We start from the raw sequence: 24564 nt of genomic DNA, 5'->3' as shown, positions 1-24564 counted from the left end.
CCCGGCGTTTAATCAAACCTCAAACGAGGAAGAAACGTTGCGTATGCATGGTTTTGTTAGTGATTTCCAACATGACTTTATCTTGGAATTATTGTATTGTTATTAAGGTGTATTACTTTCTGCGCTATGGTTCATAAACAGCCATGCATAAAATATATAGAACAAACATTGAAAAGTATCCAAGGAAGCATGAGGAGATGTTCTCTTGGAATTGTATTGAGAAACAGTTAGTAAGACGTGGATTAGAGAATATACTCAGGTTAGTGACATTCAAAACTGTTCATCAAAGTGAGTGGGGCTTGGGCTTGACGGATCACAACAAGGGATGATGGCCGGTGGTTAAGAAGGACCGAGTGGCAGCCAAGGCAGGCAATGTCCCTGAGAGGACATCCTCCGAAGAGATGGATCGATTTAATTAGCTTGTATCCAGGTGCTTGGTGGATTGTTTCATAGCAGTCTGTGGGGGGTGGTGGAGGCCTGAGGTGGCATTTATACAGCAGTGGATTGATCAAGGTTGATAATGATAAATAATGTTTCATCAGGTGACGTCACATGGCACATGACGTCACACGGCATGCAGGTGTCTCCAAGTGGGGAGCGGGAAACAGAAACAGGCAAATGTTGGCCATCACGGGATTGGCTCAAATGTAAAAATATCATAGATATTCCTCCTATTTATCTGTAATGCACACATCCCACTGATTAACAGCTTTGTGCAATGCATCTGCATTTTAGCTGTAACTATTATTACCCTTGTTTTCCCAAGAAAGCCTCACTGAGCCTCATGACCTTTTCAGGAGGGTCCCTCCAAGTTTTTGCAGTAGGGGGTGATGGTTTCTGCGTGTAATCCCAACTGAATAGCAGAAAATTTGGACCATGGCACTAGCACACAATGGCCTCCTCGTTTTGACTGACATCAGGGAATCTTTCATGTCTGCGGTGAAGCAGCCGGTGAATATGTTAAGGTTAATACACCTGCAATAATAACCAGGAAAGCCTGCCGGATTCTTACCATGAAGCTCTGCAACAAGTGGATGAGCACGAACGTGGTACTGCTAGGCCATGTCCCTACCCCTAATGTCAGTACTACATTTGGAACTTACGTTTATTTTTAAACCCACCGTTTAGAAAAAAGTTTAATATGTGAAAGAACACTTGTAAAATGATAAGTGCTTTTTAACGGTGTTCTTCCTGAGAGGTTTTTCGGTTAGATCAATTCGAGCACGACGTTTCGCCAGCATGATCATGCGATAACTGTCGCCTGATGATGCTAGTTGTAATTCCTGGCGAAACGTCGTACTCCAATTGTACATTTTGTGGGTTTACTCTCCAACACATTGGTGTGCTGTACTAGTAATGAATTGGCATATTTTGTTTCCGTGACAAACCTGACTAATTGGCTGTGTTGGGTGGTGATGGCTTTAACGACACATTTATATTTACGCAATCTCACCCAAACACCTCTATTAGGGATAATTTTGGTCGCGAAAGCCTGCGTGTTAAACTGGTGTTCTTACTGCTTTACAGATTGATTCTTGTGCAAATAAAGAGTGGCTGCAAGCTGTCCATGAGGCCCATGGTTCAGTGGAGAGGTCATCCTTTGTGCAGGCGAAAACCATCAACCAGAAGGGCATCTTTCACATTGAACATTGTTCTGAGCAGGGGAAGGTATCCTATGCATTTCATAAACCTCATTTTCATCTTCATGGGTGCAGTGGGAAATGCTCTCACAATGTTAAACATTAATAATGTGTTAAGGAACTAAATACACAGATATTATCCCTCTCAATGCTGCTGAACTGAGCCATTTGTAAAATAGCACCATTGCCTCTAAGTATCTGCCAGTTCAACACTGGTTTAAACAAGGCTGACTGCTGATGAGATTTCGTACAAAAAACTGGCCCAGAGTTTGTTTTTGTTGAACCAATGCTGCTGAAATTGGGATGTGCTAAACAAATACTTAGAATGTTTTATGTAAAGGACAGATATGTAAAGGAGACGTTCTCCTTATTTATTTTGTTTCTGATGTTTTTCACATTTATCCTAATAGTTATATTTGTTTCACGGTCAAAACATAAGAATTAAATAACAATTGTGTCACGTCTAGGTAGAAAGTTTGAAGATTACATGACAAAAACATATTTCGTGGAAAAGTTACATTTAAGTTACAACTTGTGTAAATACGTTTCATGTTAATAATGTACTGAAAGTTTAATTATATTGAACTTATCGCTGTGTGTCATCGTATACCATTGGATATCATGGGAATTTTGCTGAGTAGCTGAACTCTAATCCAACATTTTGTTGATTCTAGGAGTGCGAAACAATAGACGCTTCAAATTGTTCATTATCGTAACGTTTTCCCGTGAACATGCATTATATTTCCCCACAGCTTACACTGAAGTCCATAGTCAGGCTGAAATGTGTCCAGGACAACGAATGCAACCATGATGGGAAAGGCAGTGATAGGGAACAGGATGAGGTGATGAGGACGTACAGCCTCGAGAATTTGGAGGAACTTCAGAACAAGCTGATGCTCATTGCTGGCAAGGCAGAGCAAGGCAAGGAGGAGGTGGACCGCTTCCTCGAGGTAAAGATCCCGTGCTCAGCGAAGCATTCATTCTGTGTCCCACGGTTATTTTTAACAACGAACCATGCTGAAGCATGCCAAGTCCTCGATTAACTCGTGTTCACCAAATGCTTTTTTGCAATAACGCGGTTCCTCCATTAGGAAACATTTTTCGCACAACGCGGAACGCGCTCCGTTATAATACAGAACGTGCACCGTTATGGATGCGGTTTCTGATTGGTGGACGACAATCTTTCTTAAACTGCGTGGCTGAGTGGTATGATACGGTATGCGGAATTATACAGTAATACAGCGGCGTGCCCTCAGTTATTAATCCTGCGATCTCACTGCATGTGCATGGTACATCATATCTCGCCAAACTTTGTCATTACATTCTTTATGGGGAAATTGTTTTCGCTAAATGCATTTTTCACTTAACGCGGGACTTTTCAGGAACCGCATCTACGCATGAGGACTTATTGTAATAATTTTACATAACTTTTATTGTCGTTTGCCCCTTTTCACATAATTTTTTAATCATCAGCTACATTCTGTTAACTGTTGGATGAAAGCCTTCCCGTGTCATTGGCATCTCTCAATACTGTGATGCCAGAAACCATCTCGCTTCTGCTTATGCGCTGATCTCATCACTCCATCTCTGTGGTGGTCATCTTCTCGGGAGTGTTCCTTCCTTGGGTTGCCAATCCTCAATTAGTCTTGTCCATCAGCTATAATCCCTTATCATGATGTGTCCTGCTCAAGCCCACTTACTTTTCTTAGCAGTTAACAAGATGTGTACAATTTGTGTTTGCTCTCATATCCATGGGTTGCTCTGTCTCTCAGTGTTATTCCCAGCGTGCATTTCCCCGTGATTCTTTATTTACTTTTAAGATTCTTTGCATATTTTTGCGAGTTTCTGAACCATGTCATGACAGGTAATATGCATCGGTTGAAAAATGTATTATTTAGGCACAATGGTATTTTGCATTTCATTATAAAATTACATTTTCCAAAAGCACTCCACCCTGCTCTTGCTCTTTATTTCATAATTCTGATCCTGGTCTGCCTTCACCAAATTGGGAGCAAGTGGAGGGATTTTAGTATTGGGGGAATGTGGTCAAATTTAAGGGTTCAGGTGAAAATGCATTTAGGCTTAATGCTAAATAAGTACAAAATTATTAAACAGTCTTATGCAGATTTTACGGAATTCTTAACTGCAAATTTTCCTCCTGAACTTTTCATTCTGTTTTTTGTCTGCAGTTGTTTGATGGCGTCACTCGTCTGGGCAAGGCATACATTCAACTGTACAATGCTGGAAATGTGTTGTTTAGAGGTTGGAATGCCCTGGTATATTGCGATCAAAATCGGAAAGTTAGTGTGGACGTGGATTTCCCAGCACTGGGTCTAAATGTGCAAGGATTCCGTCCGGTGATTGGTGAGCTGAAGGAGCTATGTAGGGGCATGGAGGGCTGTCTGGATCAGTGGCAGCAGTATACAAACCAGAAGAGGACAGAGTTCAGCCACCTAAACTGGTACACTTCAGAGCAACTGGTTTCACTGTGCTCCAAGCTAGCTGATTTACTCAAGACACAGCAGTCGGACCCACAAAGTCTCACCATGCTCTCCTTCATCAAGTCAGAGTGCACGGGTGACCATGTAACTCTTGCATTAAAGAGAGCGATTGATTTAATCCGCAAGAAAGAAAGTGAACCAACAGAGAAAACTCTCACCCAGCCACCATCAGAAGAAGTCATTGAGGAAAACACCCGAAAGGAGGAAGACATGAAGGATAAAGCTGAACAGATTAAACAGTTATTGAACAATCTCACAGAGCAAGGGATACCTGAGAAACATGCAAAAGCAGCGATCCAGCATTGTGGAGCAGTAGATGAGACTGTCCTGCTTGGTTTCGTATTTGCCAATTCGATGGATGATAATTCTACTGTCAACAGACTCTGTCAGGAATTTGATGATACTTGGCATAATCCACAGCTGCACCACACATCACTAAACGATGTTCCCCACCCATCATTTTATGATGTGGATGTGAAGTTCTCAACATTGAAGCGCAAAACCCAAGAGGAGTTTGAGCAAATGCTTGACTGGAAATCTGTGGGATGTGAGCAGAAAGTAAAACTTATTTGGAATATCTATGAAAAAAACCTGTCTAACTTGATATGTGAAGAGTATTTGAGTTTAGATATTTTAGGGACAGCACTTGACTTTCTCATGGAAATGGAAACAACGAGGATCCAAAGGGAAATTCCACAAGGATTCCTGATAGGAAAACCAAACCTCATTGTTTGCCCAGAAGCTGAGATATACACTCACATTCTTCACTTCTACATTGTTTCCAAGAATCAGCCACTTCCAAGTTATGATGAAGTCCTAATCTGCTCACCAGAAACAATGGCGGAGGAATGCGAGATATTCTTGAGGAGAGTAATGACAAAGGACGTACACAATAGCAAGATATATTGCCTAGCAAATGCAGACCAGCTCACCTATGAGGTTGCTGCCAAGTTCCTGACGTGCTTCAATAGTTTGGAAAACACGGCCGACTACAAGTTGGCTATATTTTGTAGCTCTGAGCGAGAACACAGCCACCTTCCCACAACTTTTGACAGCTTCAGGATCAGCACCACTCTGTCATTCACAGACAGCGATTTCAAAGCTTATCTTAAGTCTCATTGTATTGTTCCACAAGGAACGGCTAGTGTTTTTCCAGATAGGCGCAACATCAGCCTGGTGTCATCCAAGCGTGCTGGAGTAGGTAAGGCTTTAAATGATCTGAGCTCACACTATTATATTTTACAACCAAAGCGCTCAGCTTTACGCATTACCATCTATAAAACCGGGCAAATTAATCAAAGGGTTGCCCAAATCTCAGCCATTACTAAATGGTTGAACTGGTCAGAAATAAAGTAATCAACAAGGTTCGTAATGGTTGCAATCAGCTTTAATTGCATCTGCTAATTTTAAGTGTTGCTTGTGTTTCGTTTACAGGGAAGTCATTATTTGTGCAAAAATTGGTAAAACATTCTGAGGACTTGCTAAACAACCCAAACATGGATTATGTAACTGTACGACTCATGGACTCCAAGATTGATGAGACATTTCTTGTGGAGACATTTTTGACACGCCAGGACAATCCGTCAGACTGTACTCCCCGTGTTTTCCACGTCGATGTCACACCAGGGGTGAGGAATCCAAACACCATTTGGGCCACATGTGTCTCCATATCCACGTTTGTGTTTTGTTACTGTGTTCACATTCCGATTTTGCAGACATGGAAATTATCTCTGCTAGCCATACACCTCATGTTGCTGCACATTCAGTAGTGCTTTCAAGGGACTGTTAAAGTAAAAAAGCCACATTGATAGAAATTGTATAATACAGAAGTCGGTGTAAATATGACATGAATCTTGACTTAAAGCTTTCATGACTGCAGGAATTAATATTCTTTGGGTCTTTCGGTAAAGCCACGTAGATGTGGCTTTACCAAAAGACCCAAAGAATATGACATGAATGTTAAAGACATAGGAATAAAATGTGTTACATTATTTTCTATACTTGCGGTGGATGTTGATGTGAATTTTCAGTTTGAATTACCAGAGGGATGAACATAGTTGCTGAGTTTTGCATCAGATCAATGTGAACACAGCATCGATGCTGACCCAATACGCCCCCTCTTCTCAACAGGTGAAGAAGGGGTTTGACACGCTGTTAATGCGTCTCTTCGTTTTGGGACATCTGCAATCTATGGATGGCCGAGTGTGGAGATGCAAGAAGTCTGATGTCTACGTTGTAGAGTACCTGGACTGGCATCCAACCAAAGAATTGGTAGACCAGGTGGGTTTAATAAAAATTATACCATGAGGGATGCTCTTTGCTGTTACAATAACAGATCTAGCTGATCTCCTTTTCTTTACTTCACTCCCACTGGAAACATCTCTCTCACCTGCTGTGCATCTCTATTGGCAATGTTTCTCTACTTGTTCTATTTCTGTGCTATCAAACACAATCCAGCCAGCAGCACCCCCTGAAACACTTAACACAGAGGGAATCACACAGCTACCGTAGTAGACATTTGAATCATTTAACAGTTGCGCCCGTGCTCTATTTAGTGGGAATTGTTTTTACTATAAATTACATAAATTCAATCATTACACTGCTAGTCAACCAACAATGAGAACCGTGTGTGTTGTAATATTTTTATTGCAAATAATAACAAAAATAATGTTTTAAATGTATGGCGTTTTCGCATTTTCTTTCTCATTTTAGTCAAACTCTCTCAATATTTCTCTTTTTTAAAAATCCAATTCAAGAAGGTTTGATTCACATGTTGTACATAGCAATGGCCAACTTCAAAAGGTGTTCCTGTCGATACACAGAGACTCTTAGCACCCTCTGCTGCTTCACTGGTGGAATCAGAGGTTCTTGGGCTGAGGGTTTGTTTGTGTGCGACAGGCAGGAGGGTATGTCTTTGACCATACGTCGCCATGCTGTTCAGTGCGGGTTGCCAAAGATGTAAAGCTGAAGAGGGAATGCACCACAGCCACACAAGCCATTCCTCACATGCAGTTCACAGTTCTGTACAATAATACTTACTACAATACTATAATAATAATAAAAGACTACTGCAATCGCACATGCAATCACTGTGCCATAAATACAACTAACACTGAAGAGACACTTCCATACTAGATGAACAATGTAACTGCACAAAGTACAAATACAGGTAATATACTCCAATCACAACCAATATAAATACTATGACAATTAACTATAACTCGTATAAAAAATACTACTATGTATAAACATATAATGACAATTTACTACAGCTGCATTGCAACCACAACTTTCCACAGCAACAACCACAATTACCACACCGATAACCCACCACAACTACGATTCCCACAACAATCAATCACCACTGAAAGAAAAAAAAAACGATTGATAATTTACTGCAAACTCTCTGGTTCTTTCGGTAAAGTCACGTAGATAGAAAACATAATAAAATAAACACGACGTTGCGGTTGCAAACCAAGCGTCCGTCATGAAGTGAGAAAATGATCTGCTGTTGTGGCTTTATATAGGCACAGGAGGGGGGGGGGGAAGGGGGGGGGAGTTTTGTAGAGTCGTGGCTGCAGGAGTTCACGGGGGGAGAGGGGGGAGGGTTTGTTCGTTGGTAAGGCACTGCTGTACCAACACTTCACCTGAAATGGTACTTTCTACAAACAATGGGCTCTTCCCTATCACCAGTGGTCGCGAATATTTTCATGGAGAAATTTGTGACAGATGCCATCCAGACATCCACCCGACGTCCTTCCTTGTGGAAGAGATACGTAGATGACACGTTCGTGATCTGGCCACATGGCCTGACGGCACTATAACAATTTCTCAACCACATCAGTTCCATACACCCATCTATCAAATTCACCATGAAAGTGAAAAATTATGGTAAGTTACCATTCCTGGATGTTTTGATCGAGAAGAGACCTGATGGCTCGTTGGGACACTCTGTCTATAGGAAAGCCACCCACACGGATTCCTATCCAGAGCCTGACTCCCACCACCATCCATCCCAGAAGAATTTCCTAATCAAAACACTACACAATAGGGGTTCGTTGCATCTCCGACCAGCACCACCTAGCCAGTGAGCTTGAGCACGTACGCCAGGCTTTCAGGAGGAATGGATATTCTGACCGCACAATCCGCAAAGCTGCATCCCCAACCATAGGTAGAGAACCATCTGAGGAGCTAATTAAAACCATCACCTTACCATACATAGCAGGGGTTACCAAAAGGATTTCCAAAATCTTGAACAAACACAAGATCTAAGTTCGGTTCAATTACAGTACACAAAATCCGTGATTTGATCCCATCGGTGAATGATGCGATTCTGGACATGCAATGTCCTGGTATCTATAAGCCGAGTTGTGTCTGCGGCAGCAGTTACATTGGTGAAACCAAGCGACATGTCTCAGACCGGGTTCGCGAATACAAAGCGGATTTTAACACGATAGAACCAACACCTCGGCGGTGGCGGATCATTGTTTCAACGCTGTGGGCACACATGACATTGTTTTCTCCAAGACCAAGGTGCTCTGAAAACCCTCAGGCTACCATCAGATATTTGTTCATGAAGCCATCCAGATATACAAACACAGACAAAACTTTAATCAAGAAGATGGATTCAGATTGAGCAATCATTGGAAGAACGTGATAAACCACAAAGTTTTAACTGCTGTGATTTTCACTCACCCACCCATGCCGTTTTAGTTTTTTTTTTTCGGTTACGAATTCAAGCTCATTGACATAATTTCTCCAGCTCCACTCGACCCTGCATGCCACAAACCCTTTCCCCGTGAACTCCTGCAGCTACGACTCTACAAAACTCCCCTCCCCTTCCCCCCCTCCCGTGCCTATATAAAGCCACAACAGCAGATCATTTTCTCACCTGATGACGGACGCTTGGGTTGCGACCGAAACGTCGTGTTTCGTTTATAATTTTTTCTACCTACGTGACTTTACTGAAATAACCAGAGAATATGTATTCCTGCAGTCAGAAAAGCTTCAAATCAAAACTAAATTTACTGCAACAACAATTCTACTACCACCATAGCTATTGTATGTTATTGCTAGTAAACTGGATAAAAAAACAAAAAGTAGCTTTTAAAATGGAGGTGATATTCATAACAATGCTTGTGAAAAATGTTAATTCAGGTGGTAATTTAGTTATAAGGCAGGAAGGAGGTGTTGTATTGTCATTAAAAAAAATACCATGTATGTCTCTCTTTGCAGAGGAAGCAGAGAGGCCCTATCCTACTGACCCACGTTTTACCAACTGTGACCTGCATCTCTCCCCTGGAGGTGCTGCAGCTATACAGAGAAAAAACTCCAGAGAGGTTTGATCTTCCGTTGATGGACAAAGATTTGTTTGAACACGAGGTTTACCAACGGCCGTTGCAATACCTCAGGAGATTTACAGACGGAGCAAATCTTGACGCTTTTCAATTTGATTTGGGGAGAGTGGAAGAAACCCCCATGCAATGTCTTGAAATTCTGCTGCACTACTGTGGTGTGTCAGACCCATCATGGGCTGAGCTTCAAAACTTTGCCCGCTTTCTAAACGTGCAGTTGCAAGACAGCGAGACGTCTGTGTACTGCAATGCAAACATCGTAGGAGACACCCTAGTTGGCTTCAAACATTTCATTGTGAAATTTATGACAATCATGGCGAAAGACTTTGCCACACCATCTTTGGAACTGTCAGATGAAAGTGCTCGGTTACATAATAACCGCATGGAGGATGTGTTAGAAACACTCGAAACGTACAGCATCCGGAAACGATGGGAAAGCCAACCCCATCCTTACGTCTTTTTCAATGCTGATCATACATCCATGACGTTCTTAGGTTTTCACATCAATGCAACATGTGATGCTGTGGACCCAAGTACATATAATGTGTTGCTGAAAGCTGTTATGACTAAACAGCTTCATGTTGGCCTCAAACTCCAAAGAGTGCCATTCAACATTAATTTTGACAATTTGCCCAGACTGGAGAAGCTAGTAAGGCTCTGCCGGGTATTTGGAATTGAATATCCAGAGGACCCTGATGAAAACTATGAGTTGACTACCGACAACGTCATGAAGATGTTAGCCATTCACATGCGGTTCCGAAGTGGGATCCCCGTGATCATCATGGGGGAGACTGGTTGTGGAAAAACAAAGCTCATCCGCTACATGTGTGACCTGCAGAAGTCGGGCCGAGAAGCTGAGAATATGATATTGGTGAAAGTGCACGGTGGTGTGACACCCCACTTCATCTATAAAAAGATACAGGATGCTGAAGAACTTGCCATACAGAATGAAGAATTTGACATGGACACTGTCCTCTTTTTTGACGAGGCCAATACCACAGAGGCCATTTACGCAATCAAGGAGGCTTTGTGCGATTCGACAGTGGAAGGCCGGGCCATACGCACGCAGAGACTCAAGATCATTGCCGCGTGTAACCCTTACAGGAAGCACACAGATCAAATGATAGATCGACTGGAGGCTGCTGGGCTCGGTTACAGAATACGAGCAGAGGACACGGAGGAGAGGATGGGGAAAATACCCTTGCGGCAGTTGGTGTACCGGGTGCAGCCCCTGCCCCCCAGCATGCTGCCCTTTGTCTGGGATTTTGGCCAATTGAGCAACCTGGCTGAGCAGCTGTACATAAAGCAGATTGTACTGAGACACTCGCGCACAGGAAATATCCCCACAGAGAGCACTCAACGGATCTCTGCTGTCCTCTCCGCCTCCCAGGAGTACTTGAGGACTTGTGCCGACGAGTGCAGCTTTGTGAGCCTCCGTGATGTGGAGCGCTGCTTGAAGGTGCTGGCTTGGTTCTACGAGCAACGAGACACGCTCTTCCAGCAAATGGAACAAATAAAAAGTGCTAAGGGTGAAGAATTTGTAGAAGAGAGAGTGGAATCAGAGGATGAAGAGGTTGAAGAGGAGGATCAGGCTGAAATTGAGTTGGAAGAAGAACAGGAGGAGGATGAAGAAGAAGAGGAGGAGGAGGAAGAAGAAGAGGAGGAGGAAGAAGAGGAGGAGGAAGAGGAGGAGGAAGCTGATGCTGACTGTCGTGTTGATGATGTCACCAGGGCACTCATCCTCGCGCTTGGTGTCTGTTATCACGCAAGTTTGGAAAAACGTCAAAAATACAGGAAAGCAATTGCACCGTTTTTCAATTGCTCTGCCAAAGAAATCTTGAATGAGATCATACTTTGCCAGAATGTATTTTTGAAAAGTATTGATTTGGAGTCAACAATAGCAAAGAATGCAGCTCTAAAGGAAAATGTGTTCATGATGGTTGTGTGCGTGGAGCAAAGAATTCCCCTCTTTCTTGTTGGCAAGCCTGGGAGCTCCAAGTCCCTCGCAAAAACTATTGTTGCGGATGCCATGCAAGGAAAGTCTGCACGCAGTGACCTCTTCAGAGGATACAAGCAGCTGCATTTGGTTTCCTTTCAGTGTAGCCCCCACTCCTCATCAGAAGGTATCATATCCACATTCAGGCAGTCTGCACACTTCCAACAGAACCAAAATTTCCAAGAGTATGTGTCGGTGGTCGTGCTGGATGAGGTGGGCCTGGCTGAGGACTCGCCACAGATGCCTCTCAAGGCTCTCCATCCGCTGCTCGAAGACGGTTGTGTCGATGAAGAGAAACCAGAGCAGTATAAAAAGGTCGGCTTCATTGGCATCTCCAACTGGGCTCTGGATCCAGCGAAGATGAACAGGGGGATCCTCGTGTTCCGTGGTGTCCCCGATGAGAAAGAGCTCATTAAAAGTGCCCGGGGAATTTGCTCATCTGATCCAGTCATCTCTGATATAATAGAAATTCTCTTTTCAGGATTGGCCAAAGCTTACCTGAGTATTTGCAAGGCACAGGAAAAAGAGTTTTTTGGACTGAGAGACTATTACAGCCTTGTGAAGATGCTTTTTGCGTTTTCCAAAGAATCAAATGAATTTCCATCTCCAGAAGAGTTGCTTGAAGCAATACTCCGTAACTTTGGAGGGCACGCAGATATGGATGCAATTGGGTTCTTCAAAAATCATTTAAATGAGGTGGCGTTCGAATATGATACACCATGCATCAGCTCATTAAAATTTATAAAAGAAAATATTAAAAAGGGTGATGAATGTAAAGAGTCAAGATATTTGCTTCTTCTCACAAGCAACAGTGCAGCTCTGAATATTCTCAACACAATTGGGAATCTAGACATGGAAGACACCATTTACATCTACGGTTCTAGCTTCCCGAAAGATCAGGAGTACACCCAAGTATGTCGCAACATTAACAAAATCAAAGTTTGCATGGAGACAGGCAAGACCGTCATCCTCCTTAATATTCAGAACCTGTATGAGAGCCTTTATGATGCTTTGAATCAGTACTACGTGTACCTCGGGGGAAACCGATATGTTGACCTTGGCTTGGGGTCACACAGGGTGAAGTGCAGGGTGCAGAAAAAATTCCGACTGATTGTCATCGAGGAAAAGGCCGTTGTTTATGAGAAATTTCCAGTTCCTTTGATAAACCGTCTGGAGAAACACTGTCTGGAGATGAACACAATCCTGGAACCTGAGCAGAGAGCTCTCACTAAGCAGTTGCAGGATTGGGCAAGAGACTTCGCCTCTGGCTCGCAGCAGAATTTCAGTGCTGCTGATGTGTTCATCGGGTACCACGAAGATGCATGTGCCTCCATTGTAGTGCAGCAATGCGAACGTCATCGCAGTGACATGGATGAAAGTGAATTCCTATCGTGTGCCAAAGAGGTGCTTTTACAGTGCGCCACACCTGATGCGGTCCTGAGACATACATCAGGAGCGGCCGGAGGAGCAAGGAAGGTCATTGATTTGTACTTTGAGAAACAGAAACACCGCAGCCTGCTGGAGCTGCTTCGCTTCTGCCTACAAGATATGCACATAGCCTCCAATGGAATCCATCTGGAGGTGAGATTCCAGTTACTTCTGCAGAAAATGTAAATTTGGTACTCTATAAAGTTAGATGTAATCACTGTGGTCAGTGAAATAATATTGGCATTCTTCACTGTATTATTCCCACATAAAGTGGTATATTTCACGTAACTCTGTTACTCGCTAGAGTGCCCTTCTCACTAGAGTATGAGTGCCATTTTAGCTGCAACTGGACCTGAAGTTTGTCAGAAAACTAAATTTTAGTTAAAAGCAATTTATTAGCTAATAGTTAATCTCATAATAATTACACAAGACATATTACATTAATATAACATTTTCTCCTGATTTCTAGTTTATGGCAGATGTTCATTACAAATATGCGTTTAATGTTCACAGATTTCTACTCACTCAAAGCTGCTGAGCCAATTGGATGCTGACAATATAGGAAACGACCTTAAATTTGAAAAGGAAACTGTTTGCTTGCTAACTCTCCAGCAATTTGAAACCGAGCAAGAATTTTGTCAAGAGCTCAGGTATGCATTTCAAAATTCAATTACTTTGCAATAGTTATTTATAGTCACATGTATTTATTTAAATAAGGGATGGGGAAGTATTTTCCACAAATTTTCCAATATTTTTTTTACAAAGAAACATTTTGTTTCATTACACTCTGTTGTAGTTATAGTTAAATGTTAGTTTTACTCCCTTTACAGCATGAAAAAAATATTCCTTTAAGGTGACAGCTATTTTAACAGAACACAGAAAATTAACATCACTTCCCATAAATAATTGAAAGGGTTTTGTGTGAGGGTATCTGGTGCTGTTTGTCGGTTAGTGCTATATTTAGTTTCATCTGCGCTTGGTTACATTGCTCTGTCTCTCATTTGGAGATTTTTCCATGTTTTGAATGGACTCCTATCGACCCCTGGGGAAGATATTTTTGACAAAATTAAACTACATCTGATTTCTATTATGGGTGTCAAAGCGTATGCTTTGCAGCAGATCTAAAATTGTTACTTTAAAATGTAATTTTAATCTCAGTGTACCATCGGAAGTCGGGTCATGAATCAAATATGTATTCTGATCTCTCAGAGCAGTGCAACCCTCTGTGTTAGAGAATGGCCAATAGAAGCATTTAAATGGAGCCAATGAAGCACAACAAACTAAAGTGTTGTTTGCTTTGCGGTCTTCATTGTTCAACATAATTGCTTTGATTAAGTGTATTTTTTAAAAACAAACCTGTGTAATGGTTAAGATGGAATGATTTATTGCTGATGGCTGCCGGCGATTCGCCCTTGAAAGCTTTGTAGGTCATTGGGCTTTACTCCGGTAATACAATTCTGATTCTTCTAAATGCATCCAATAGGCACATATGTACAGTACTTTATCATCTTACTAGCGGGAAGTACCCGGCGTTGCCCGGGCAAAAAAGATACACACACATCGACTTACACACACACAAACATTGACCCACACACACAAACACATCGAGCCATACACACACACACATCGACCTACACACACATATGTACTTACACACACACATATTGACTAACACACACACATGGACTTACACAGACATCGACTGACACACACATATTGGAACTTTGAGAGCACGTTGGCAGCAAATGGGTAACTTAGAACGCCATCAGGGTGGTATCTTGTGGAGCCAGGGCCTGTTGTTGGTCATTTCCTTCGGTGAAGTAGATGCGTTGACCATTTTCGAGTTGAACTGGCAAATGGACGACTGTGGGGGAACGCTCACGGATGGGGGAGCCCATAATTATCCAAATGGCCTAATTGCTGCTGATGTATCTTGTTTGGACAAAAAGTTTAACCTCATCCACACTTTGCCCCTCTTTTTGTAAGGCTAAGACAGGCATGTCAGAGCTGTTTTTGATGTATTTGAAAACATATTTGATGGCTTGCACAGAATTGCAGAATGTCACATTAATGTGGGGCTCGAAATCTTGCAGTAGGGGACGATCCACTGGTTGTCAACCTTCATTCCAGAGTTAGTGGCAGGTCTGAGCATTGTTTCAAATCTACCATGCTCAGTATTTCTGCGACGATATAGAGGATAGCCATCAGGGCCTGACTGAGTGTCTTTAAAGAAGTTGCGTGAATACCTGTTGGTACACCTGCGGTCTTGCATACATGGCGAATTTGGATTGAACTGCCCACATGGGCCATGGACCATTTGCCTGTAGGCCACATCAAATAGGGCAGGGTCTTGATGGGGGTCAGGTAGCTGAGCACTGACAAATGTGTCAATGTTACTTGCATGCATTTTTTCTGTCATCCATAGCAAAATGTGAGCATGAGGAAGAGCACGTTTTTGCCACTCAATGGTGTGCAAGTTACATGCTGTCTTTCCAAAGACTCCGCCTTCCTTAGTCGTAATAAGCCTCATGAGTTCATCAACTTTGAGGTTGAAGTCCCTTGCAATGATGTCATGTCTGTCTATTGCCTTTTGGTTTCGATAAAGCTCAACTTGGATGTCCTTCCATTTAGGATAGCAAGTGAAGGTGATAAAGAGATGAGGCCTGCCATATTGCCTGATGTATGTCATGGCATCCTGAGTCTTCTCATGCATGTATCTTGGTGCACCTGTGAAGGATGAAGGCAAAAGAACTAATCTCCCCACATTCTGAGTGTTCGCATGTATGTCAGCATTGATAGTGTGCCTGAGATGAGCATAATGTTCTATACGCAGGCGTTTTTGATGAAGTTGAATGTAAAGAAGGCGCTCACTCTCAATTTTGGCATACTCATCGAAAACATACTTAGTTGAAGAGGTTGGCGCACTGTAATATGTGGTTTCCTCCTCTGTCCATGAGCATGAAGGAATAGAAGTCTTTAGAGGAGATTGTTTTGTGAGTATGTCTTTGTCATGTAGATTTGATAATTTGAGGATCATATGCTCTGCTTGTCTCAGGAAATCGTTTGATGGTGTTGTCTTGGTATCGAAGCACAATGTCTCATACCGGCTGTGGTGGTACCTGCTTTCACTACAGCAGTGCATACTGACTGTGGTGGTACCTGCTATGATTACAGCAATTCATACTGACTGGTGGCACCTGCTTTCACTACAGCAGTGCATACTGACTGTGGTGGTACCTGCTATGATACAGCAATGCATACTGACTGGTGGCACTTGCTATGATTACAGCAGTGCATACTGACTGTGCTGGTACCTGCTATGATTATAGCAGTGCATACTGACTTGGTGGTACCTGCTATGATTACAGCAGTGCATACTGACTGTGGTGGTACCTGCTATCACTACAGTAGTACATGCTGACTCTAGCAGTATTTATCGACTCTATAGTACAAAGTACTCACCTGACAGAGTGGCGTGGTGAGGCCTAGTCCCGTGCAGAGCCTCCGGCCTTGCCTAGATTGTCCAATTACTGGCGAAACGTCGTACTCGGATTGTAAATGTTGTGGCTTGGCTCTCCAACACACTGGTGTGCTGTACGAGTGACGAATTGGCATGTTCTGTTTACATAACAACCCTTACTAGCTGGCTGTGACGGGTGGCGGCGGGTTTTAGCAACACATTTATATATTTACGCGATCTAACCCAAAAACCTCTTATGGATGATATTGGTCATGAAAGCCTACGTGTTAAATTAACTGGAGTTAAAACACCATAATTCATTTTCTGATTGCAGCTGTTCTACTAATTGGTAAACATTGCCACAATTAATTTGGTTGTTGCCGTATTACAGAAAAATATACTGCACATGAACACCAGGATCATGCCCCATTCACCACACGTTTTCTCAAAAAATTGCACTTACATAGGTTACATCATTTTTAATAGTCTCCTTACATATTGAAACTGACTCGTACTTTGCATTATTATTATTGAACAATCTTGATTTGAAGCTTTCGTGACTGCAGGAATCCATACTCTTTGGTTCTTTCGGTAAAGTCATGTAGGTAGAAAAATAATAGATCACGACGATTCGATCACAATGCAATCAATCGTCATCAGGCGGAAGAAAGAGGAGGGAAGCTGCTGATGCAGGCTGCTTTTAAAGGTTAGAGATGGGCGTAGCCCTAGAGTCATAAACGAAGTGAGAAATTTGCATGTAAATTTACTGTGTAAATGTGGTTAGCATGTCAATGTAAGCACGCAGCACGCCGTCACATCGAGGACTGCATGTTAATGTAAGATCGGAAAAAGCTCGGAAAGAACCACAGCCACATCGGAGCAAGCAAACGGCGGTGGCTGTGTTAGTGAATGGAACTCAGAGAGTCGCAAATAACTGCTGACATAGGCAGGAAGGAAGGGAACATCACTGTCAGTTATGACCTAAACTGATTAATAACGTCCTTCCAATGATTGCTCAGTTTATACCCATCTTCTTGGCTGAAATTGTGTGTTTATATATCTGGATGGCTTCATGAACGAATCTTTGATGGTAGTCCGAAGGTTTGCAGAGTACTTTGGTCTCGGAAAAAACAATGTTGTGTGAGCCTACCGCGTTCAAGCAGTGATCAGCCGTTGATGACTGGGGCTACGTCCATCTCTAACCTTTAAAAGCAGCCTGCATCAGCAGCTTCCCTGCTCTTTCTTCCGCCTGATGACGATTGCTTGCGTTGCGATCAAAACGTCATGATCTATTATTTTTTGACCTACGTGACTTTCCCGAAAGAACCAAATAGTATTATTGAACACTTGTTTTCCCAGCAAAGCCTCACTGAGCCTTAACTCACTTTCAGGAGGGTCCTGGGGGCGATGTCTAAAGGCGATGTGTGCCTTAACACGTTTGATGCATGCATTTGTGTGAATGATTGGTCAAGTATAAGGTTTGCCTCACTGAAGGCCTCTGTCTGTGTTTTGGCCATTGAAACTCGGCATTACATTTGCTTAACCTGCATACATATATGTACCACAGGTCTCCTGGTTAATATTGAAATAATATTTTAGCACAGTTGGCTATGAGAACTAGAGTTTCAAAATCCAAACTTATGTGTATTACATTCTGGATGTAAAATATGTTATAATTGTCACATATTGTGATCTTTTATGTAGTAATTTCTTCAAAAAAAAGGGACGGAAGTTGCTCCTGCTGCAGTACATCTTTGATGACCCTCATATCAGCCCCAGGCTCATCTCCTGTGCCAAGTGGGTTCACTGCATCGCATATTTTAGCATTTTAAATTAAAGAACCAAAGAGCATTTTAAATTAATTCCTGCAATGTATTTTTTTAAACTTGCCAGTAAGGGTGTGACAATGTTATCTTATATTTGGATTGATATTGATTATTAAGCTTTGCGATACATGTAGAAAATGATACGTGTTATTAAAATGCGTTATGTGTAATGAGTTTATGCAACACCTTCAGTCACTGGAGGCACTATTCACCACAATGTTAAAACAATGATTCTTGAATATAATCGCAGCTATGAATTGTAACAATTTGTTGAATAGTGAAGGGGGTGAATAGTTACACCCGTTTCTCAGATTGCATTATGGCATAGTCTGTTATGTAAAAGTCTTATTTAAAGCATGGTTAGTTTGCGAACTGTTAATGTTTTTCAATGCATTATAAAATACCTTGGATGCATTTTTTGCGGACTCTTGGCAGGTACTGCATCTTGAATCAGAAATTGGAGGACAGTGTTGAGAGGAGCGAGCTCTTTGTGGCGTTCATCACTAAAGTGCCACGAGTTCTTGGCGGCTGTGGATACATCGGCTTTAATGGAGGTCAGCCATGGAAATGCGAATCCCAATTCACCACAGTAATCCACAACACTGACCCCACTGATTTTTCGATCTCTGAGAAACTGTCGTGAGTGTTTTTTTTGTAGGCAGGAAGACACAGTAATTTCACAGAATGGAAACAGTGGATGTATGTGAACTGACTTGGCCTTGTCTCTTTAAAATGGTCATTCAGCTCAGTGGCATAACAATTTACTTAAACTGAATGCTATTTTCTTATAATAAAGTTGGTCTTATTTTACTTCAAGTGCAAAGCTGCTGCACGTAATATCACAAGTGTTCCTGGAATGTTGTTAATTAATATCAGCCGCGGCGAAGTTGGTTTGTTAAATTGCAGGACAATGAGGAATGGTGACAAGGTGTGGATGCCTTCATCCAGCAGTGAATAGATAATGGCTGATGGTGATAATGAATTAATGCTTGGGACTTGCATTCACTCTGTATGACCAGTTTTCACCACTCTAAAGTAAATGGAATTTAACATTTATGTCTGTGGAATTATATTTGATTGGTCTGATTGAGAGTAAAAATAAAGTAATGAAAAAATAAATACAGTGGTACCTCGGTATACGCCGTTAATTAGTTCCAGAAGGTAGGACTTATACCGAAAATGACGTATACCAAACAAATTTTTTCCATAAGAAATAATGGGAAAGGAAATAATCCGTTCCAGAGTATAAGAAATTATATTTTTCTGGCATATTATACATTAATGGGGTTGTATAAAATAATTTAGACACTACTTATTACTAAAATGCATACATAAACTAAAATAAATGCATAAATAAATTAAAATAAATTGAAATATAGCAAGGGTTGTGCACTGAACGAGATCTACTGTACAGGCAGAATGAGGAGCGGCGCTTTGTTTCAGTCGTGAAAGGGGTATACGCAGGTACGCGGTGACTCATCCCGACCCATACAAGTTCTAGCAAGCGCGTGGTATCCCAAGCAAGACGTCGTATCCCAAGACATTTTTTCTTGTCAAAACACGACGTCTACCAAATTCGACGTATTCCAAAGCGGTCGTATACCGAGGTATGACTGTATAGCCAACCATTCCCTTTCGCGGGTTTAGCTATTGTGGTTTTGCGGCAGAGTGCCCTTCTCGACCCATCGGGGTTGACCGCGAGATTTCTGTACGCGTCGTAACTCCGCTGCTGCGGAAGAACACACGCGGTGCCGTGTTATCTCCATCTTGTCTCCCAAGCGGCCCACCGCGGCTCACAGGTCACGTGGTGTTCCCAGCCTCCAGTGACCAGGCAGTGAGGTTCAGCCACACGATTTTTCTTCCTCTAGTGTTACAATACTGTACACAGATATGTCTACAGTATTGTACACTATGGGTTTTTTCATTTTATGCATTTACTGTACAATTTATATGTAACACAAGAAAATATTGATCATATTTAACATTCAAAATACTGCCTGTTTAATGTTTGGGTTGATGTAGCATAACGTACAACAAAATGAGGAGTTGGTGTTGTATTACAAACCGTAAACCAAACCCTATGTTACCCATTTGCCTTTGAGTTTGCACATTGCGGATTTGCCGATTGCAGCGAACTTAACCCACGCGATGGGCAAGGATTTGCTATATATATACACACACACACGACATATTTTGTCATGCAGTATTTTATAATACGAGGGAGAAAGAGAAATGACTCCGACTACCCATGTCTATCCCAGGCGCGTGGTGGTCCATGCATCTGGATGAGCTGGTGCCACCAGGCTCATTCCTCGTGGACATCAAGTCCCTATACAGCTCCTCCATCAGCAGCCTCCTCGTCTCCCCTGTGTTGAGCCAAGGTGAAACAAAGCATGTACAAGTTATAGATCAATAATACTTGTTTACGTGTCATTACATGTTTGCTATGTATGTGTCAGTCGGCACCCTTAGATACCCTTACAAATGAGATATTCCACCTCAAGGGGTTACCCAGATGGAACTTGCTTCTCCATGGTTAAAACTGCTGCGCGATTCATATTGGTAACTGCATTTCACCATGAGCATGGGGCTTTGTTCACAAAGACAAAGATCCCCCCGATAGCCTGAACAGACAGTTGGGGCAAGTGCTGTTAGCGAGCACCTATGAAGGCCGGCATGGCACACAAGGGGCTGGGTGGCAAGCACCATGCCCGGCCGCCTTTGTATCCGGAGTGGCGATGTTTACACACCACACCAGGTATTCATTTGAGGCTGAGTCAACCTAGGGGAGGCCCAGGACCAGTTCAGATAATCATTACTGGTGTTGGCCGTGAGCAGGAATTGAACTCGGGGCGCCGGGTTCATAGCGCAGCTCGTTAACTGCTACACACTACCGCTCCCCATATATCCAGTTTGTTCACATATCCAGTGTCACATGCACATTTAACCTGGTCGCATTCCAGTTCCACTCTTTGCATGGCTGCCTTTTGAGGGGGAGATACATTTTTCAATCGGCTTACTAGCTTAAACCCTATGGGGGGAATATGACACTTGTCTAAATAGATAAAACAATGATTGAGAGTAGACATGAGAGAAAGCATTATAGAATGCATCAATTTAGCCAGACTTGGATAGACAAAAGTTGGAAAGTTAAACTGAACATTTTTCTGCCATAGTCTGTCACACACAACACTGTGAGGTATCATGCCTATTTAACTTGTAACTTTTGTCTTCATTTGCTTCTATAGTTATTTGTACCCAGGCTTCCCTTGCGGAATAAATCATCCATCTGATTGGGCATTTACCTGGCTAAATAAAGGAAAATAAACATATATATGCTGTCGGCAGTATGAACTATGGATAGAGAATGTAAAAGTGGCTGGGTCGATTTGTGACTCAGGCGCCTCTCTGCGTGGAGTTTGCATTTTGTCCGCTGTTCTGCATTGGATTCCTCGAGATTCTCTGGTTTCTTCACATTAAAAATATGCATTTGATGCAACTTGCATTGGCCTAACATCCCAATGCTGAAAAATTACCTGCAAATTATTAATTTGGGATTAGACACAAAATCAACATTGGCCCTGAATGAAAAAAAATGGCAGGACCATCCTGAGAGACTCTTAACACTCAGTGAGGCTTTCAGGGGTAAACATGTGTAAGAATAATACATCTCCTAAGAGCATGTGAGAACTTATGAATAACATCCCCTTCCTTATTTATTTAATCAGAGGATGGGCCAGTAGGCCTGGATGCAAGACACCTGCTCTCCCTATGCCTGCAGCCTGCGGCCGCCATGCTCGAGGACAGGGCAGACAATGTCCAGCGCACCATGGAGAGGATTCCTATCCTCCTCCGTCTGTTCGGAACCCATAGTGGTGAACAGAGTGGTAAGTACTCATGATACTGTGGTATTAGCTAGTCGCTGCTCCATACATGCAGCTGTGTGGTTGTCTTTACACCGGAGTAAATTACACCATTATGAGGTCCTGAAAGTGTATTAACTTCATGTGAATGTACTGTTCTGTATCAATCCACTGCTGGATGAAGACATACCCATGGCTGTGTCGCTCATGGCATTTTTCACCACGCTGGACAGTATGGATTTGGGAAATTGGATGGGGGATGATCCTCCAGGACCAGTTCAGATATCATTGGCTACTGATGTTAGCCAATGCTAGGAATCAAACTTAAGTTGCTGGTTTTCCGAGTGCAATGCGCTATATCCTTTGCACCACGGTGCCAACGTGGTGAGATGTTATCTCCTTTGCCTGGTATACAGGAGGTTGTGGGTTCCATCCCAATCCTGTATATTTGGAGTTTGCATATTCTCCCCGTGGTTGTGTGGATTTTTCTCCAGGTCCTCCGGTCTTTCCCTCCACATTTAGAAACGTGTTTATTTAAACATAATAAGCAACGTCATTGAGCTTATCATTTGTGTCCAGATCGATTCTGAAATAGAGTTTAATAGCTCAGTGGGCCTTACCTGGTAAAATAAAAAAAATTGTTGCAAGGTGGAGTCCCGTTCACTGCTGAATCTCGGAACACACAAGTGGTTCGTGTTCATTTTATTTAAAGAGTCATAGAGCCATTGTTTTTAAAGACATTGTAGTCACCATAGAGAACTCCAGCGACACGACCGCACTCTATGATAGCTGGCGCCAAACTGTGCCAAATGCCCTCCCATATGGCCTTGTAAGAGGCTCGGCACCGATAAAGTTATTTATTTGAGTTTTTCTTCAGGTTCCGTTCCGATGATGTATGCATATGTATGTCATCAGAATGGAATCGGAAGAATAACTGATGATGTACACATCTGCTTCACAGTGGATGTAAATTTTCAGTTGGAATTACACATAGCAAGCATCGCCCACTATTGGCAGGGTAATGCCTGATTTCACATGTGTAGTGACGCACTCAGAGACACTAGGAGTAGAGGGCACTCTATTTATGAACAGCCTTCACAGTCCAACTACAGCTTCCAGTCAGGACAGCTGGGAGACTGCCTGATTGACGACGCCGAGGAGGAGAAGATGTTGATGGCGACGAAGACTCCAGCAGCATGACGGGATTCCACTCCAGACAACAGCGTTCGCTCGGGGTCCACTTTTATCCTCCCGGCGTGGCCTCGCTCTGCCCCGGCCACGCCCCCCTTCTAGAGCCTACTCCCGGGTTCCTGGGCTTACCTCACATGCCCCTCTGTCACCTTTCCCCTACATCCCTCTCTCTGGCTTAGCACGTGACCTGCTGACAGACAGGGCTGCTGCACCTGCAGATCCCCTTCTCTGCCAGCAACCAGCGCTATGCTACGTAGTGACCCATTCTATGTCACTACACATGTTTTAGATGGCGTGATGTAAGTCGCTTTTCGTTTGAAAAGCACTTTAAACGCCCTGGAGTAGAGGAGGGCAGCTTTATCAAAAACTAATTATTTTCATTCATTTCAAAATTACATTTTATTATTTTCTGCACGCAATGATAGGGGAGACTATTTGGATGGAATCTGCTTATAGGTAGTGAATAATCATAATTGCACTATTGGGACTAATAATGTTGATAAAAATAAATGTTTAACCTCTTTTGAGATGTGTTATTGCTGTGGTTCTGATCCTATAGAAAAGGACCCTTCTGGTCCTGTTTCTGGTGAAGCGGAGTTTGTGACTGCGCTCCAAACGAGGGTGGCTGGGCTCCTGAAGGAGCAGGAGATGCTAGTGATGTACAGAAATGAGAGCTGGACTTCACGCCAGGCCTCCTCACTAGAGTCCATTCTTCACAACGGAACATTCAGGCAAGTTGTCAACACGTTGTCATTCTACCTTCATCTGAAGACAAGCACAAGTTTCAATGCATTCTGTTTAGTATTTCACAAAGCATTCTGAATAGTATTTGGTTCCGCAATAGTGTTTGTTTGTTCTCACAATCATTATTGTATTTTACAGAGAACACCAATAAAATGTATGACCATAGGAGCAACTGAAACTCAATTGCATTATTTATGTAGCTACTATGCAAAACAGTTGAAATGATAAATGAATATTGCCAAAGACAAGCATTTATAAAATGATGTCTTTACCATCTGCTGAATGTTGATAATGTTCTGTGCAAATTGTTTCAGACAAGCGCTATGGCAGCATCTGCAGAAGGTTGTGTCTTCAGCTCTGGCCAGTGTTCTGGCTGCTGTGGACCAGGACAACAACTTGGACCTTCTAGTTGAGTCCAAGCAGCCACCTCACATCATTGAATTATGGCTGCAGATCCTAAGCAATGAGAATATCCTCCCATTCCAGTCCATTGCAAGGTAAGAGAGCAGTGAGCTCAATGTGTTGGTTGTGGTGTTGAATGGTGTGGCCATGCCAGAAGCA

At 42.6% G+C, this 24564-nt stretch overlaps 1 protein-coding gene across 3 annotated transcripts in view; it reads left to right on the top strand.

Annotated features, from left to right (window-relative positions):
- LOC144944264 (E3 ubiquitin-protein ligase rnf213-alpha-like) overlaps positions 1–24564 on the top strand; it is a 142034-nt gene that overhangs the window by 70488 nt on the left and 46982 nt on the right. For all 3 annotated transcript variants that reach the window (XM_078872297.1, XM_078872288.1, XM_078872279.1), the window contains 13 exons: positions 1528–1668; positions 2393–2590; positions 3830–5342; positions 5576–5769; positions 6272–6421; positions 9377–13072; positions 13433–13569; positions 18084–18176; positions 18641–18759; positions 20467–20586; positions 21934–22092; positions 23819–23990; positions 24318–24500. In XM_078872297.1, the coding sequence (XP_078728423.1) occupies positions 1528–1668; positions 2393–2590; positions 3830–5342; positions 5576–5769; positions 6272–6421; positions 9377–13072; positions 13433–13569; positions 18084–18176; positions 18641–18759; positions 20467–20586; positions 21934–22092; positions 23819–23990; positions 24318–24500 (6875 nt within the window). The remainder of the gene's footprint in view (positions 1–1527; positions 1669–2392; positions 2591–3829; positions 5343–5575; positions 5770–6271; positions 6422–9376; positions 13073–13432; positions 13570–18083; positions 18177–18640; positions 18760–20466; positions 20587–21933; positions 22093–23818; positions 23991–24317; positions 24501–24564) is intronic.

This window comes from Lampetra fluviatilis, chromosome 2 (assembly GCF_964198595.1).
Source record: "Lampetra fluviatilis chromosome 2, kcLamFluv1.1, whole genome shotgun sequence".
In the NCBI taxonomy this organism is placed as follows: Eukaryota; Metazoa; Chordata; class Hyperoartia; order Petromyzontiformes; family Petromyzontidae; genus Lampetra; species Lampetra fluviatilis.
This window is presented reverse-complemented; position numbering and strand designations above follow the sequence as displayed.